General features: G+C 48.1%; 1 protein-coding gene across 1 annotated transcript; it reads right to left on the bottom strand.

The window, feature by feature from the left end:
- Positions 1-616: 616 nt before the first annotated feature.
- DNAJB13 (DnaJ heat shock protein family (Hsp40) member B13) lies at positions 617-14,690 on the bottom strand. Its single transcript, XM_081197448.1, has 8 exons — positions 14,530-14,690; positions 10,797-10,900; positions 6,305-6,466; positions 5,827-5,984; positions 5,342-5,455; positions 4,166-4,279; positions 1,670-1,746; positions 617-856 (listed from the first exon to the last, which is right to left on the bottom strand). The coding sequence occupies exons 1-8, from the start codon at positions 14,595-14,597 to the stop codon at positions 703-705; spliced, it is 951 nt and encodes a 316-aa protein (XP_081053574.1). The 5' UTR covers positions 14,598-14,690; the 3' UTR covers positions 617-702.
- Positions 14,691-16,600: the final 1,910 nt, after the last annotated feature.

Genomic DNA, 16,600 nt, shown 5'->3' with positions numbered 1-16,600 from the left:
TGCAGTGTTTGGGTTCCAAGCTGTTTGAGAACCAAGGTACCACTGTACTACAGATCTGTAAATACGCCTCTGCATTGTCAGCCTCAACTTGTTGTCATTTAGTTGTGACCCACTGCCTCCCACAGTTTGGTCAGACTCATGTTTGTAGCTTCGAGAACACTGTCCAACCATCTCGTCCTCTGTCGTCCCCTTCTCCTTGTGCCTTCAATCTTTCCCAACATCAGGGTCTTTTCCAGGGAGTCTTCTCTTCTCATGAGGTGGCCAAAGTCTTGGAGCCTCAGCTTCGTGATCTGTCCTTCCAGTGAGCCCTCAGGGCTGATTTCCTTCAGAATGGAGAGGTTTGATCTTCTTGCAGTCCATGGGACTCTCAAGAGTCTCCTCCGGCACCAGAATTCAAAAGCATCCATTCTTCGGCGATCAGCCTTCTTTATGGTCCAGCTCTCACTTCCATACATCACTACTGGGAAAACCAGAGCTTTAACTAGACGGACCTTTGTTGGCAAGGTGATGTCTCTGCTTTTTAAGATGCTGTCTAGGTTTGTCAGCAATTGTGCGGGTTGTGGGGCTGTGGGTGCTTCTCCCCGGACCAGCAGTTGCAAAGAAGGGAGGACCAAAATCTGGCAAAAATAGTTTTATTTCTTTGAAGAAACGGGGGTCAAGGAAAGGAGCAAAGGGATGGGCTTTCGAGGGGGGGGGCGTTGCTCAGGTCAGGAGGGCGTGTCTCAGCATCTCCTTCTTGGCCGGGGTGAGCCTTTGGGGGAAGAGGATGTCGAAGTACATGATGAGGTCCCCCTTGCAGGTGGGGTCACTGGCCAGGGGCATCCCCTCTCCTGGCACCACCTTGAAGTACTTGGGGCTGAAGGGAAAAGAGAGGCCTTAGTCAGATTCAGCGGCTGGTTGGGGGGGGCAGAAAGGGGAGACACCGCTGGGGATTGAACCATTCGAAGATGGTGCTTAATAATAATAATAATTTCTTATTTATACCCCACACATCTGGCTGGGCTTCCCCTGCCACTCTGGGTGGCTCCCAACAGAATACCAGCCTTTTGAAGACATCTGAAGGCAGCCCTGTTTAGGGAAGCTTTTAATGTTTGATGCATTACTGTATTTTAATATTTTGATGGAAGCCGCCCAGAGTGGCTGGGGAAGCCCAGCCAGATGGGCGGGGTATCAATAATAAATTATTATTATTATTATTATTTAAAATAGAATCAAACATTAAAAACTTCCCCAAACAGGGCTGCCTTTAGATGTCTTTTAAAAGTAAGATAGTTGTTTATTTCCTTGACATTTGGTGGGAGGGCATTCCATAGGGCGGGCGCCACCACTGAGAAGGCCCTCTGCCTGGTTCCCTGTAACTTGGCTTCTTGCAGGGAGGGAACCACCAGAAGGCCCTCAGCGCTGGACCTCGGTGTCCGGGCAGAACGATGGGGGTGGAGATGCTCCTTCAGGTATACTGGACCAAGGCCATTTTAGGGCTTTCAAGGTCAGCACCAGCACTTTGAATTGTGCTCGGAAACGTACTGGGAACTAATGCAGATCTCTAAGGACTGGTGTTATGTGGTCTTGGCGGTTGCTCCCCGTCACCAGTCTAGCTGCCGCATTCTGGATTCCAGCTCTACAACTCTTAGGATTCCTGGGATAAGGACTGTGGGCTGCAGGCACTTACTGTACGATGTCATTGAGAGGGATGTTGAGCAGCCTTTCGTCAAGGGTTCTCACATCCACGGTGCACCCGGTCAGAGCCTGCAAAGCAAAGTGCCGGAGGCTGAGAGCAGGCAATATTTATTAGATCTAAATATTGCCTTTCATCGTAAAATCTCAGGACAGTTCACAGAATACCAAGGTTAAGGTAGCCTAAATTTTGGGCAGCTGAGGCATGCTTAATTTCTGAATTACAATGGGAGTCTCCTGTATGTGTGGTCAGGGAAAACACAATGCTGTCCAGGGTTGTAAAGACTGCGGGGAGAATAATTGGGTGCACTCTTCCCACCTTGGACCAAATCTATGCTTCTGGGTGCCATAAGAAAGCTGCAGAGATAGCGCAGGATAATGCCCACCCCGGAAATGATCTCTTTCAGCTTCTGCCTTCTGGAAGAAGGTCCAGGGTTATAAAGGACTAGCCGCCTGAGGAACAGTTTCTATCCAAATGCGATTTTGGTTTTAAACACAGTGTAAGGTAGTCTTAAGGCTGCGGGTGGCGCTGTAGGTTAAACCACAGAGCCTACGGCTTGCCAATCAGAAGGTTGGCGGTTCGAATCCCCGCGACGGGGTGAGCTCCCATTGCTCAGTCCCTGCTCCTGCCAACCTAGCAGTTTGAAAGCACGTCAAAGTGCAAGTAGATCAATAGGTACTGCTCTGGCGGGAAGGTAAACAGTGTTTCCGTGCGCTGCTCTGGTTCGCCAGAAGCGGCTTAGTCATGCTGGCCACATGACCCGGAAGCTGTACGCCGGCTCCCTCAGCCAAGAGCACTGAGCACGCGGATGGAAGAGGATGTTGGGAAACTGCGTACGTGCAGCTACTCACACAGAGTCAATTAAGGTTTGGCAGACAGCCAGAAGGCAATCTGAAGGAGTAAGTCTGCCTGGTGATAACAGAGACATGGAGACCGCTTCCTGATTGGTCAAGCTCTCTCAATGGAGTGATAATTAATGCTCTACTAACTGGAATGTGTTAGTTCAGTGTTCAGAGGTTCAGTATTTGAGTTCAGAGTTGTGTTTCAGTGTAGGAGTTGTGAGTCGTGTCAGAGAGAGCTAGCATAAGATACGTGTTCTGTTCCTGTAAATAGTCCACTGTATATAATAAACATCTAACTACAAGTTCCTGGTTCCTGCTTCGTCTATCCTGTCTGCAGCCAAGTCGCCAATTGCTTCTGTGGATTCTGCGTGTACTCTGCTAGGTCTGGCTAAGGTCCTGCAACTAGTCAGAAAGTGGCGAAACACCAAATAGGCTTTACCAATAGAGGATTGGCGACGTTGACAAAAGCAGGAAGGGACACGCACTTCTCGCCCCCCATAGCGCTTCCCTCTATGCAGGCAGGCTGCGGGGATTCAATTCTAAGCTGTGCTCTTCAAACATGGGACTGAAATTCCCCCGTGAGACATTTCGTTCTCAAGCTGCCAGGGCTCACTGGTGAGAAAGAAAGGAAATCGAGGCTGGAGCCGAGGTGTTGGCCTTCAGAAGAGGCTGCCCGCTGCCCCTCTCTGCGAGTCTCTGCTCGGCTGTCTTCCGCTAGCTCAGGAGGGATCCTGAGAAGAGGGTTAGTCTGCTAGACTCCCCAGTAACATATAGTAAGCAGAAGGGGCATAATAATAATAATAATAATAATAATAATAATAATAATAATAATAATAATAATAATAATAATTTATTTATACCCCGCCCTCCCCAGCCAAGGCCAGGCTCAGGGCGGCTTACAAGCAATTATAAAAACAAGTTGAATGATTACAACCTAAAAACAAAATTAAAATACATTAAAATATTGAAAGATTAAAATATTAAAATGTAGCCTCATCACAGGAGGAGAAGGAAAAGAAAAAAGAAAGAGAGGGAGGGAATCAAATTGGCTCCAAGCCAAAGGCCAGGTGGAACCACTCTGTCTTACAGGCCCTGCAGAAAGAAATCAGATCCTGCAGGACCCTGGTCTCATGAGGCAGAGCATTCCACCAGGCCGGGGCCAGTGTTGAAAAGGCCCTGGCTCTGGTTGAGGCTAAGCGGACTTCCTTAGGGCCTGGGACCACTAGGGTGTTGCTATTTATGGACGTTAAGGTCCTCCATGGGGCATACCGGGAGAGGCGGTCCCGTAGGTACGAGGGTCCTAGGCCGTGAAGGTCTTTAAAGGTCAAAACCAGCACCTTGAACCTGACCCTGTACTCCACCGGGAGCCAGTGCAGCTGGAAAAGCACTGGGTGAATATGCTCCCACGGCAGAGACCCCGTGAGGAGCCTCGCTGCAGCATTCTGCACCCGCTGGAGTTTGTGGGTCAGCTTCAAGGGCAGCCCCGTGTAGAGCGAGTTACAGTAGTCAAGCCTGGAGGTGACCGTCGCGTGGATCACAGTGGCCAGGTCAGGGCGGGAAAGGGAAGGGACCAACTGCTTGATGCAGCGAAGGTGGAAACCTGGGGAGGAAAAGGGGGCTAGTTTGGCTCCCAGAATGCCTTCATTACCTTCCCCAGAGGGAGTGGGGCCACATAGATCAGGTTATCGTCTTCTCTTTTAAACCTGGGATGGATCTTCTCCTTGACGATGAAGATGATGTCTGCCGGGATGATGTTTGGGCCCTGGAACAAAACGCAGGAAGAAGCCCAAAGGGCGTGTGGGGTACAGACCCAATGGTTGTCCCCGGCATTTGCAGGGAGGGCAGAAGGTAGGACCCACTGACCCCTTTGCCCACCGCAAGGTGGGAAGCGTGCCCACACAGGGGCAAGCCCAGTCCCACATCCCCACCCCCAAAATAACCAAGTGCTGCACCGGTCGGATTTCGACCTGATGTTATAAAACCCATGGCTGCAGTCTGGAGAAAAACTGCTCATGCTACAGCTATTGAGGCTGGGGGCAGGAGCGTTGCCCCTGCCTGGAAGCAAGCCCTGTGAGAATTACCGTATTTTTCGCTCCATAAGACGCACCTAACATAAGACACACCTAGTTTTTAGAGGAGGAAAACAAGAAAAAAAATATTCTGAACGAAACAGTGGATGTATGAGTTTTGTGGTTCATGCTGTGGCCACAGACATGTGATTTGACGGTGAGTTTGGGGTAGCCCAACGCAAAAATCCTGAGAATCCATGTGGATCTGTGCTTTGTAACCAAGTTTTTGCGCCCCACAAAACAGTGGGTGCGTGATTTTTTTGGTGCAGGCTGTAGCCATGGATCTGCTATCTGATCTGATGGTGAATTTGGGGTGACCCAATGTAAAAATCCTGAGGATCCATGGGCTTTTACCTCCCCCCCTCCCAGGCAGCCTCCTTTATCGCTAGCCTCCCTTATCTCGCTCCCGATTGCTTGCCGATCAGCGGCTTTGCTTCAACACCCCATTCCCTCTTTCAAAAAAATAAAGCATGATCTGCTTTTAGCCCCTGGGCAATTCGGTTCCATGGACCACACATTCGCTCCATAAGACATTTCCCCTTACTTTTTAGGAAGAAAAAAGTGTGTCTTGTGGAGCGAAAAATACGGTACCTCTCCAGTTTCGTGGGGACTAACTTTAGCACAGGGGCATGCGAGGTAACCCTCGAGTCGGAATCATTCTTCTCAAAACAGCAAATATTGAGATGCAATCGTGGACAGGGTCTCGCCAAGATTTAAGCAGCCTCTCTCCTCCCTTGCGCCCAAGGTAGCATTACCTGGTCTCCCTCCTCTTGAAAGGTGATCTTGGTTCCTTGTTTCCACCCTGGGCGCACATCGATGGTCAAGATCTTGTCTTTGATGGTGGAAGCGTGGCCATCGTCATTCATGACCTGAAGGTTTAAGGGAGGAATCAAGGAAGTCCCTGGCTGAGTGGCCGCCGAGACCACATAACACCGGTCCTGAAAGACCTACATGGGCTCCCAGTACGTTCCCGAGCACAATTCAAAGTGTTGGTGCTGACCTTAAAAGCCCTAAAGGGCCTCAAAGGCCCAGTAGACCTGAAGGAGTGTCTCCACCCCCATTGTTCTGCCCGGACACTCAGGTCCAGCTCTGAGGGCCTTCTGGCGGTTCCCTCACTGCAAGAAGCAAGGCTACAGGGAACCAGGCAGAGGGCCTTCTTGGTGGTGGCGCCCTCCCTGTGGAACGCCCTCCCAGCAGATGTCAAGGAAATAAAGAACACCTAAGGAGGTCCTTTCCTTACCCTGCGTGAAATCTTGATTTTTTTGGTGCACCCGTAGAACAAGTCCTCCAGCGAAAGGTAGAGATCTCTCTCAATCGGAGGGTCCTTCTTTTTCACTCCCTTCCCTCGCAGCCCCCCAAACGCCATGTTGACTTCAGCCCCTTCTGCAGTGTAGAACTCTAAGCAAGAAAAAAGTCAGTGTCGGGGTGTGTGTGTAGTGATTATTATTATTTTTACACATTGCTAACTGAAAAAGGAGGAAGATGCCTGGGTGCCACCACTAAGAAGGCCCCTATAAATACTCAGAATTGTGGCAGACTACCTTAAATGAAAGAAAGGAAAGGATGCCGGTGGCATTTGCAAGTTGCCGTCTGTCTTTTGATAACCACATCCCTTGCCCCTCACCCCGTGGAAAGGGCTCTGATCTGGAAAATGCCCGAAAACAGGGGAGATCTGAGATGAGCAGAGTATCTTGACAAAACGTGGCACTTGGGCCTACCGGCAAAGGGGTTGTCTCCTCCAAAGAAGTCCCGGAAGACCTTCTCGGGGTTTCCGTGGAACACATAGCCTTCTGTCCAGGGGGTGTCCACCGTAAACTCCAAGGGGATCCCTCCTTTGAGGCCTTCCTCGGCAAATTTGTCGTAAATGCCCTTCTTCAGTGCTAAGGAAGAAGGAGACAACAGGTGGGGAGGGGAGGTGTTTTTTATTGTTTTTTTTTTTAAAAAAATTATTGCTCAATTTCCAATAACAAATTATCAAACCATACAGTCACCTACATAATCCCCCCTTCCCTTCCCTCCCCCCCCAACCAAGGACTTCCCTCAGCTCCTCTCCCTGATTTCGCTTGCACACATTTTCTCTGCATATTATAAAATTATATATATCCTTACATATCTGTCCTTCACGTTATCGACAATAAATTTGTGTATGTTTATTCAAAACCTGCCAAGGAGTCCAGTTCATTTTGTTGTCTTTTTAAATAATTTGTAAAAAGTTCAAATTCTTCCCTGAAGTCACAATTGTACTTGTCTCACAATTTGTATGTCAATTTGGCCAGTTCTGCGTAGTTCATAAATTCCTCTTGCCACTGTTCTTTTGTCGGGGTTTCCTCATTCTTCCATCCTTGTGCTATCAAGACTCCTGCCGCTGTTGTAGCACACATAAATAAGTTCCTTATTTTCCTTGGCAGGTCTTGTCCTACAATCCCTAACAAAAATGCTTCTGTTTTTTTTGCAAATGTCATTTTAAACATTTTCTTCAATTCATTATATATCATTTCCCTTTTTAAAAAAATTTCTTTACATTCCCACCACATATGATAAAAAGACCCTTCTTTCTCTTTACATTTCCAACAAATATTAGAGCCAGTTTTATACATTTTTGCTATCTGTACTGGTGTTATATACCATCTATACATCATTTTCATATAATTTTCTTTCAGAAGGGAACAGTCTGTACATTTTAAATCTGTTTTCCAGTTTTTCCCAGTCCTCAAATTGTATATTATGTCCTATAGCTTGTGCCCATTTGATCATGACCGATTTTACCTCTTCATCTTTTGTTTCCCATTCTAGCAAGATGCTATATGCTCTCTTCAGCAGCTTCACTTCTTCTTCTGTGACTTCCTTTTGAAATCTTGTTGTTGTTGTTGTTTAGTCGTTTAGTCGTGTCCGCCTCTTCGTGACCCCATGGACCAGAGCACGCCAGGCACTCCTGTCTTCCACTGCCTCCCCCAGTTTGGTCAAACTCATGTTTGTAGCTTCGAGAACACTGTCCCACCATCTCGCCCTCTGTCGTCCCCTTCTCCTTGTGCCCTCCATCTTTCCCAACATCAGGGTCTTTTCCAGGGAGTCTTCTCTTCTCATGAGGTGGCCAAAGTACTAGAGCCTCAGCTTCAGGATCTGTCCTTCCAGTGAGCACTCAGGGCTGATTTCCTTCAGAATGGAGAGGTTGGATCTTCTTGCAGTCCATGGGACTCTCAAGAGTCTCCTCCAGCACCAGAATTCAAAAGCATCCATTCTTCGGAGATCAGCCTTCTTTATGGTCCAGCTCTCACTTCCATTTGAAATCTAGAAGTGGTGTAACTAAACCTTTTCTTATTATCTTCCTTGTACAACTCATGTAATTGTCTATAATGTAACCAAGACTGAAAATTATCTTTGGCATGGGACACGGAAGGTGGACTGCCTGGTGATCTGATCTACAGAGGGCAGTCCTCTAGTCGAAGGGTTGCCAGGTCCAAGTCAGTTTAAAGGTGAAGAACCCCAAGAAGGAAAAGGAGAAGGGGCCTCAAAATTTGCAGCTGGGCAGAAAACTGAGCAGGCAAACAGCTCACCTGGTCACAGTCCTCCCCACAATGGTGAGATGTCTTATTTATTTATTTCCATGCTTATTACATACAAAAAAAGGGGAACAATACTGAAAAGGGGGTACAACTCAAGAGGGGAGGGAAAAGGAAAATGAAATTTACACAATCTGTTATTAAGTTAAAATTTATGGCAAAAAAATTGTGATTACAATTTCATGTTACAATAAAAGTGAAAAAAACTCATTATCTTTTCTACCCTACTTCCCACTTATTCCTTAATTCCTTTTACATAAATCTACCACCATATCAAAATACTATTTTTATGTTAATATTTTCACAATTTATAAATGTTTGTATTTATATAAGCAATTGATAAAAACTGCTGGGATCGCTCAAAAGCTGCTGCAGATTTTAACATGGTATAATTTTGTTTAAGATATGTTCTGAAGGCCTCCCATTTTGATACAAATTCAATTCTCGGTTTATTTTTTCATTTTTTCAGATAAACTATCTAATTCAGGATATTCTGCCCATTTTTGTATCCACTCTTATCTAGAAGGAATTATGTCGCTCTTCCATCTTGTAGCTACAAGAACTCTCTTTGCCACTGTTGCATACAAAAAAAGATCTTTAAATTTTTTAGGGCTATCGGAGTGTGCAATGCCCAACAGATATGCCTCTGGTTTCCTAATAAATGAGATTCTTAACATTTTTTCTAGTTCAAAGTGGATTTCCTCCCAAGATTTCTCTATTTTGCTACATTGCCACCATATATGGTACAGTGAGCCTGTTTGGTCTCCACATCTCCAACAATTATGTACACTGTAGTTATCATTTCTAAATTTGCATCTATGCATATAAATTAGCCAATCTGTGTCTCTTCCTGCGTTGACGAAGCATTAAGTGCTTTAGGCACCAGGCAAAAATGTTCCTCTTCAACCAAGCCATTGGCCAATTAATATTCTACAGCCTTTCAAATGTCTGTGTGTGTGTGTGCTTTGGCAGGGTGTGTGTGGTATTGTTTGTTGTCAAAATGCAACATAAACCGTAAGAATTGAAAACACTATGCAAAACGAGGCAGCAGATAACTAGAAGCAGCACATTCCCAAGCAGGACAAACATATCTTTGCAAGGTCAACCTTCCAAATCCAAACCCTTAAAGGCTTCCAAACTTTAAAAGCCAGGGAGAATTTTATTTTTATTTAGTTTTCTTCCAGCACTGGGGGAGGCGAGTAGGTAAGAGGCGAGCTTCTCCAGAAAGAGCACAAGAGTCCCCCTCATACTCACTTGGTGGGGGCACCTGGAGAAAGGCCTCTGGACTTAATTTGTTTCATTTTCCAAATTAGTAGCCTGCCGTTCTTTATGTACCTTTATCCCAGGGATGTTTGCACACAAAAAACTCTAATAATAATAATAGGGAAGCCTTTTAATGTGTAATGTTTTATTATTATTTAAATAAATTTTGGAAGCTGCCCAGAGTGGCTGGGGCAACCCAGTCAGATGCATAGCTGTCAATGTTTCCCTTTTTTAAAGGGAAATTCCCTTATTCTGAATAGGATTCCTCGCAAGAAAAGGAAAAAGTTGACAGCTATGGTCAGATGGGCAGGGTACTAATACCAATACTAATTTTGTTGTTGTTGTTGTTTAGTCGTTTAGTTGTGTCCGACTCTTCGTGACCCCCTGGACCAGAGCACGCCAGGCACTCCTGTCTTCCACTGCCTCCCACAGTTTGGTCAAACTCATGCTGGTAGCTTCGAGAACACTGTCCAACCATCTTGTCCTCTGTCGTCCCCTTCTCCTTGTGCCCTCCATCTTTCCCAACATCAGGGTCTTTTCCAGGGAGTCTTCTCTTCTCATGAGGTGGCCAAAGTATTGGAGCCTCAGCTTCAGGATCTGTCCTTCCAGTGAGCACTCAGGGCTGATTTCCTTCAGAATGGAGAGGTTTTATCTTCTTGCAGTCCATGGGACTCTCAAGAGTCTCTTCCAGCACCAGAATTCAAAAGCATCAATTCTTCGGCGATCAGCCTTCTTTATGGTCCAGCTCTCACTTTCATACATCACTACTGGGAAAACCATAGCTTTCACTATACGGACCTTTGTTAGCAAGGTGATGTCTCTGCTTTTTAAGATGCTGTCTAGGTTTGTCATTGCTTTTCTCCCAGGAAGCAGGCGTTTTTTAATTTCATGACTGCTGTCACCATCTACAGTGAACTAATACTAACACTAATACTAATACAGTGGTACCTCAGTTTAAGAACAGCCCTGCTTACGAACTATTCAGTTTACGAACTCTGCAAAACCAAGAAGTAGTGTCTTGGTTTGCGAACTTTACCTCTGTTTACGAACAGAAACCGAACGGTGGAAGGGCACCAGCGGCGGGAGGCCTCATTAGGGAAAGCGCGGCTCAGTTTAAGAACGGTTTTGGTTTAAGAACGGACTTCCAGAATGGATTAAGTTCGTAAACAAGGTACCACTGTCCTTGCACCTCACCCATCTGACTGGGTTTTCCCCATCCCCTCTGGGCAGCTTCCAACAGAATATAAAAGGACACAACAAAGCACCAGACATTAAAAAGCTTTCTGATAAAAGAAACGACAGCCAAAGAGATGTGTCATTAAATACTAAGGCAAGCCTTTCCAAAGAGCACAGCACACACAGATGAAGCGAATCCCCTCCTACTCACGATCGCTCAGGACATCGTAGGCTTCCGCAAGCTGCTTAAACTTCTCTCGGGCCCACGGCTCCTTGTTCTTATAGGGGTGGTACTTCAAGGCCAGCTTCCGATAGCTGCAAAAAACAAAACAAAACACAGAGCAACTGCTGTGGTCACTGAACCAGGGGAAGCGGTCTTGTACCAACTGAGAGTGCTGGCCCATTGAGCTGAGTACTGTCTACAGTGCCAGGCATGGCCAAACTTGGTCCTCCAGGTGTTTTGGGACTACAGTTCCCATCATCCCTGACCACTGGTCCTGTTAGCTAGGGGTGATGGGAGTTGTAGTCCCAAAACATCTGGCGGGCCAAGTTTGGTCATGCCTGGCAGAGACAGCAAGCATCTCTCCAGGGTTTCAGGTGTGGGATATTACCAGGCTTACCTGGAGAAGCCCACCTGGAGTCTGACTCTCCCTCTCTCTCTCTCTAGCATGCTCCCCTGCTCCCCTAAATATATACATTGAAAGTCTCTTTCGCTAAGTGTTTTTAACAGGCTTGAAAGCACCGGCCAAGTGTGTAATCCTTCCATTCAACTAAAAAAAAATTAGGAATCGTTATTCACATTTTACACTGGCGTTGTCTCTGGGCAAGGAAATGGGGGGGGGGGCATTGTCTTTTGGTTTGGGTTACCAGCAATTGCTACACACACCCACACCCTCCTTTAAGACCAACTTGGTTAATTCCAACCGGGGGTCAGATCCACACACCCATCGACTTCCATCTGTGAGTCAGATTCCTCCGCCAAAATGAATGTGCACGAGTGGCCAACTAGAGAACGTAGTAATAATAATTGCATATTTATTTATAAACATTGTAATAATAATAATAATAATAATAATAATAATAATAATAATAATAATAGCAGCAGCACCGCTGCATCAGGCCAGTGGACCACCTGATAGCTTTAGCCTCCATAAAACTGCCTAATCTCCTTTTAAACGAGCCCAGCGATGCATTAAAAAGCAGCACAACAGCAGCAGCAGCACCGTTAAGCCCTATGCATATGTGTGTACAAAAACACACAAAGCATATGGGTATCTCCAGCAAGTTGTAATGTGCTGGAATAACACCTTCTACCGGTCCACAATAGAAAGTGTCCTCTCATATTGTATCACAGTGAGGTACGTTGGCTAGACAGCTGTGGACAGAAAGTCTCTACAGAGGGTGGTGAACACAGCACATGATATCATCGCAAGGGATCAATGCCTTAGGAGAGCGAGGAAAATTCTCAGGGACGATTCACACCCCGGCCAGCACCTCTTTAATCTTCTACCCTCGGGCAGGAGATATAGAAGTATAATCAGTTGTTGTTGTTGTTTAGTCGTTTAGTCGTGTTCGACTCTTCGTGACCCCCTGGACCAGAGCACGCCAGGCCCTCCTGTCTTCCACTGCCTCCCACAGTTTGGTCAAACTCATGCTGGTAGCTTCAAGAACACTGTCCAACCATCTTGTCCTCTGTCATCCCCTTCTCCTTATGCCCTCCATCTTTCCCAACATCAGGGCCTTTTCCAGGGAGTCTTCTCTTCTCATGAGGTGGCCAAAGTCTTGGAGCCTCAGCTTCAGGATCTGTCCTTCCAGTGAGCCCTCAGGGCTGATTTCCTTCAGAATGGAGAGGTTTGATCTTCTTGTAGTCCATGGGACTCTCAAGAGTCTCCTCCAGCACCATAATTTGGTCGTACCAACAGGCTAAAAAACAGTTTCTATCCATGGGCTGTTAGGCTGCTGAACGGAAAATAATATAGTGCAACTGACTTTCGGGGTTGGTGTGTTGTGTGACAAGCACACAGAGTGCGATCAGACTGAGTGTTTTTTTGGGGGACGCTCGGTTAATTACATTGTACACAGGTGGTACTTTGACAATAAAGGTATTTAAAAGAGAGAGAGAGACAGACCCAGCAAGGCTGGATTTTGGGGTGGTTCCCCTGTACAGGGTGCTGAGTTGAGTAGGCACAAAATGGAGGAGATCCTTAATTGAGAAGATCCATTGGGAGGGGCATCAAATTTTGACCTTTCCTAGGGTGGGCTGCTACCAAAGTCACCCAGGTTAAAATCTCCACTTGGCCGTGCAGCACCCTGGGGTGTCCTTGGACCGGTGGTGGTCTCTCTGCCTGACAACCTCCCTCCCTCTCAGGGTTGTTGTGAGGATGCAATGGGGGGGGGGAGAGAGCAGCATGAGCGCTTCTCAAAGGAAAAGGGAGTGGCAAGAAGTGTAATAATCAGTGCTGTTTTCTGGGGGGGACGCATACCCCTAAATATTTTGTGCATCTTTGTACTTTTGTCCACTTACTGCATTTATTTTTCCCGATTTGAACTAAAAAATGGTGCTTTTTTTGAGACAGAATGACCCCTAAAGATTTTTTAAGAATGAAAGCACTGGTGGTATACAAATTTAATTAATAAGAAGAAGATTATGTTATGTACTGAGTTGAATAGGATCCAAAATGCAGCAGACTTTTTGGTCCTAGAACAATAGGATCCAGAATGCAGCAGTCTGATTGGTCCGCAGAAGCCACCCAATCCAACTCTGGGTGGAAGTGAATCCGCAACCTGATTGGCCCAAAGGAGAATCCCAGAATTAGCCAATCACGTGGGGCCCATTGTGTAAATGATGTATATAAAGCAGACATTTCGGGAGGAACTTCCATTCCTCACTACTCTGAGCTGAATAAAGAGCATGAAATCCACTCTCAACTCTGAGTATATTTCAGATTACATCACTGAAAATTAGGGCTGCCGTATGTCCGGGTTTTCAAAGGCGGAATTGCTCAACAACTTTCAGCTTTTCCTAAGCTCAACAAAACAAAACAAGCAAACAAAAGAAAAAACTCAGCAACTTTTGGGGTCTCCTCGTTTTTACTTTTTGAAACATGGCAACACTACAAAGTGCCCATATCATGCGTCAACGAGACGTTTCCATCATTACACCTCCAGCATCTTATCAGCATCAGAAAATGCCTTAATGCAAAGACCCAATAGACCCAAAACATCCGTTTTTGCTGGGGCAAAAGCAGTTTCCCGCGCGCAGCGCATAGCAAGTCCTGGCAATCAGTTTGTCGTCCTCATGGGAGGAAATTCTATGATGCTATGAAATGGGTACTCTGACGTCATCGTGGTGACTGACAAGGTGCGTGGCCTGGGGAGGACAGGGGAAGGTAAGGATCCAGCCCACTGCTCTCAAGCAGATCTGTTTCCAGAGCTGGGAGGCGATGTTTGGAGAGGCAAGGAGAGGGGGCTGGCAGGAATCAGGGGCCAAATTTGGATTGGAGCCAATTTGATTCCCTCCCCCCCCTTTTTTCTTTTTTCTTTTCCTTCTCCTGCAATGAGGCTTCATTTTAATATTTTAATGTTCCATTATTTTAATGTTGTATTTTATTTTTGTTTTTAAGTTGTAATCACTCATCTTGTTTTTATTATTGCTTGTAAGCCGCTCTGAGCCCGGCCTTGGCTGGGGAGGGCGGGGTATAAATAAAAAAATATTATTATTATTATTATTATTAAATATCCCCTGGAAAAGCGGTGCGCAATGTCAGGTACCCCTAAACATTTTTAAAGGAAAAAAGCACTGGTAATAATAATCAGTGCATCGCGCGCATAGATAGGGGAACGTGTGCACGCAAACGCCACCGCGTGGATCCCGCATGTGCCCCAAGCACGCACACACACACACGTGCAGGGATCCGTGTCCCGCAACCCCTCCCGGGTCTCACGCCTTCTTGATGTCCGCATCCTTGGCGCTGCGGGTGAGATCCAGGACGGCGTAGTAATCCTGACCCATCGCGGCGCTTCCTCCCGGGCCAGGCCAGGTCCGGCCCGCCTGCTCTGCCTACTCGACCCCGCTGCCTCTCCCGTTGCTAGGGACGCCGCCCGGCCCCGCCTCCCCCGCCCGGCGCGGTGCATGGCGGGAGTCGTAGTCCTTTTGCGCAGCTGGCCGCGCCCGGAGCCCCATTCTCTGCAAGCTTTCCTATTGCTGCGCCGCCGCCGCCGCATGCATTTGCTGCATGCTTGCATTTTCCGCACTGCTGCGTGCTTGCAAATTTGTGCACTGCCGCGTTTTTGCGATTGCTGCGCTGCCGCACGCAATTCGCTGCATGCTTGAAATTGCTGCGCCGCCGCACGCACCGACCACATGCACTTGCTGCGTGCTTGCATTTTCCGCACTGCTGCATGTTTGCAATTTTGTGCAGTCGCATGTTTTGCGGCTGCTGCAACCACCGCGTGCATTTGTTGCGCCACTGCACGCAACCTCCATGCGCTTGCTGCATGCTTGCATTTCCGCACTGCTGCGTGCTTGCAATTTTGTGCACCGCCGCGTGTTTTGCGGTTGCTGCGCTGCCGCACGCAACCGCCGCGCGCATTTGCTGCGTGCTTGCAATTTTGCGCCCCGGCTCATGCGTTTGCAATTGCTGCAACTGCCGCGTGCATTTGCAACAAATGCATGCGGCAGTGCAGCAAATGCAAAGCATGCACCCCTTCTTCCCTCGCCGGCGCCGGGGTTGTTTCGGGACGAGGAAGCCCCAACGGGGAAAGGGTGGCTTTTGGAAACCCCGGCAGGCAGCTCCGCGCTTCTCCCTCTCCCAGAAGCAGCGCTGGCAACGGGAGCTGTGGCTTTCTGCGGAGCTTCTCTGTCCGACGCGAAGGGAGAGTAAGACTCCAGCGTGCGGGGCAAAGGAAGGGGAGGACTGTGTAACTGCGGAACTCCTTCCCGCAGGAGACAATGCTGACCACCAAACTAGCTAGAGCTCTTTAAAAGAGAAGTTCACCAAAATGTGGAGAGCTACAACATCGATGTCCACTGGGCGGGATAGCTCTGCCCTCCAAAGTTGGGAGGCGACAATGCTTCTTTCTAAACGCTGTTGCTGGAAACCACAGAAGGGGAGAGGGCTCTGGTCCTTCTTCCTGGTTTCCCATCAAAGACATCCCTTTGGTCCCGGTGAAAACAGGCCATTGGCCCAGTGGCGTAGCGTGGGGGGTGCCAGGGGGGCCGGTCGCACCGGGCGCAACATGGGCGGGGGGCGCGCTCGCACTAGCAGCTCTCTGCCCCTACTAAAATCCACGGGTTAGGGAGCCCACGCTCGCTCGGCTTGGCGAGGAGGTCGCGGAAGGGGGAGAGCGAAGCCTTCTGCCGCGGGCAAAAAAGGAGAGGAAGCCGGGCGGGCGGGCGGGCGGGCTGGCTGGCGGGGGTCTGGCTGCGCCTGCTGCTGCCGGGCTTTGACAGCTTGGCGAAGCAGAGGGAGAGGAGCTTTATGGTAATTGCGGCTCTCTCTCCACTGGCCGCCTGGGTAGTGAGCCGAGTCGAGCAGGGAGTCTGGCGAGGGGGCGGGAAGAGACTTTTCCACCTCGCCTGGTCAAAAAGGAGAGCGGAGTCTCCTCAGGGCGCCCTCAGGCAGGGCAGGGCAAGGCAAGCAGAGCGAGGAGGAGAGAGAGGGGAAGGGGGGGGGAAGCAGCCAGGAAACGCTGCGGTGTGGAGGAATCAATTAAGGAGAGAAAGCGAAAAGCCTTGGAGAAAGGGAAAAAAGGAAAGAAAAGAGGCAGCTCCAGGAGAGCGCGGGGGGGAGAGAAGCCTCGCTGCTTCTGCTTGGGAGAGTAAATTACTGTACTTGCCTTGCCCCGGGTTAGGGGGCGCAAATTAATTGCCTTGCCCCGGGTGCTGATAACCCACGCTACGCCACTGCATAGGCTTGATCCAGCAGGCTCTTATTTTTGAGAGCCTCCGAAAACGTTCAAGAGGAAGGAGCAACTCCCCTTTGAGGAAAGGTTTTGGGGTTTGGGACGGTTTTT

This window comes from Podarcis bocagei (assembly GCF_964188305.1).
Source record: "Podarcis bocagei genome assembly, chromosome: 6".
Lineage (NCBI taxonomy): Eukaryota > Metazoa > Chordata > Lepidosauria > Squamata > Lacertidae > Podarcis > Podarcis bocagei.
Note: the sequence above shows the minus strand (reverse complement) of the source record. Positions and strands in the feature narration are given on the sequence as shown.

Coding starts and splice junctions, on each gene's coding strand:
- DNAJB13 (XM_081197448.1), bottom strand. CDS start 14,597: ATGGGTCAGGATTACTACGCCGTCCTGGATCTCACCCGCAGCGCCAAG. Junction 10,901..14,529: donor GATGCGGACATCAAGAAGGC/GTGAGACCCGGG, acceptor TGTTTTTTGCAG/CTATCGGAAGCTGGCCTTGA. Junction 857..1,669: donor CCTCTCAATGACATCGTACA/GTAAGTGCCTGC, acceptor TTTTCCCTTCAG/CCCCAAGTACTTCAAGGTGG.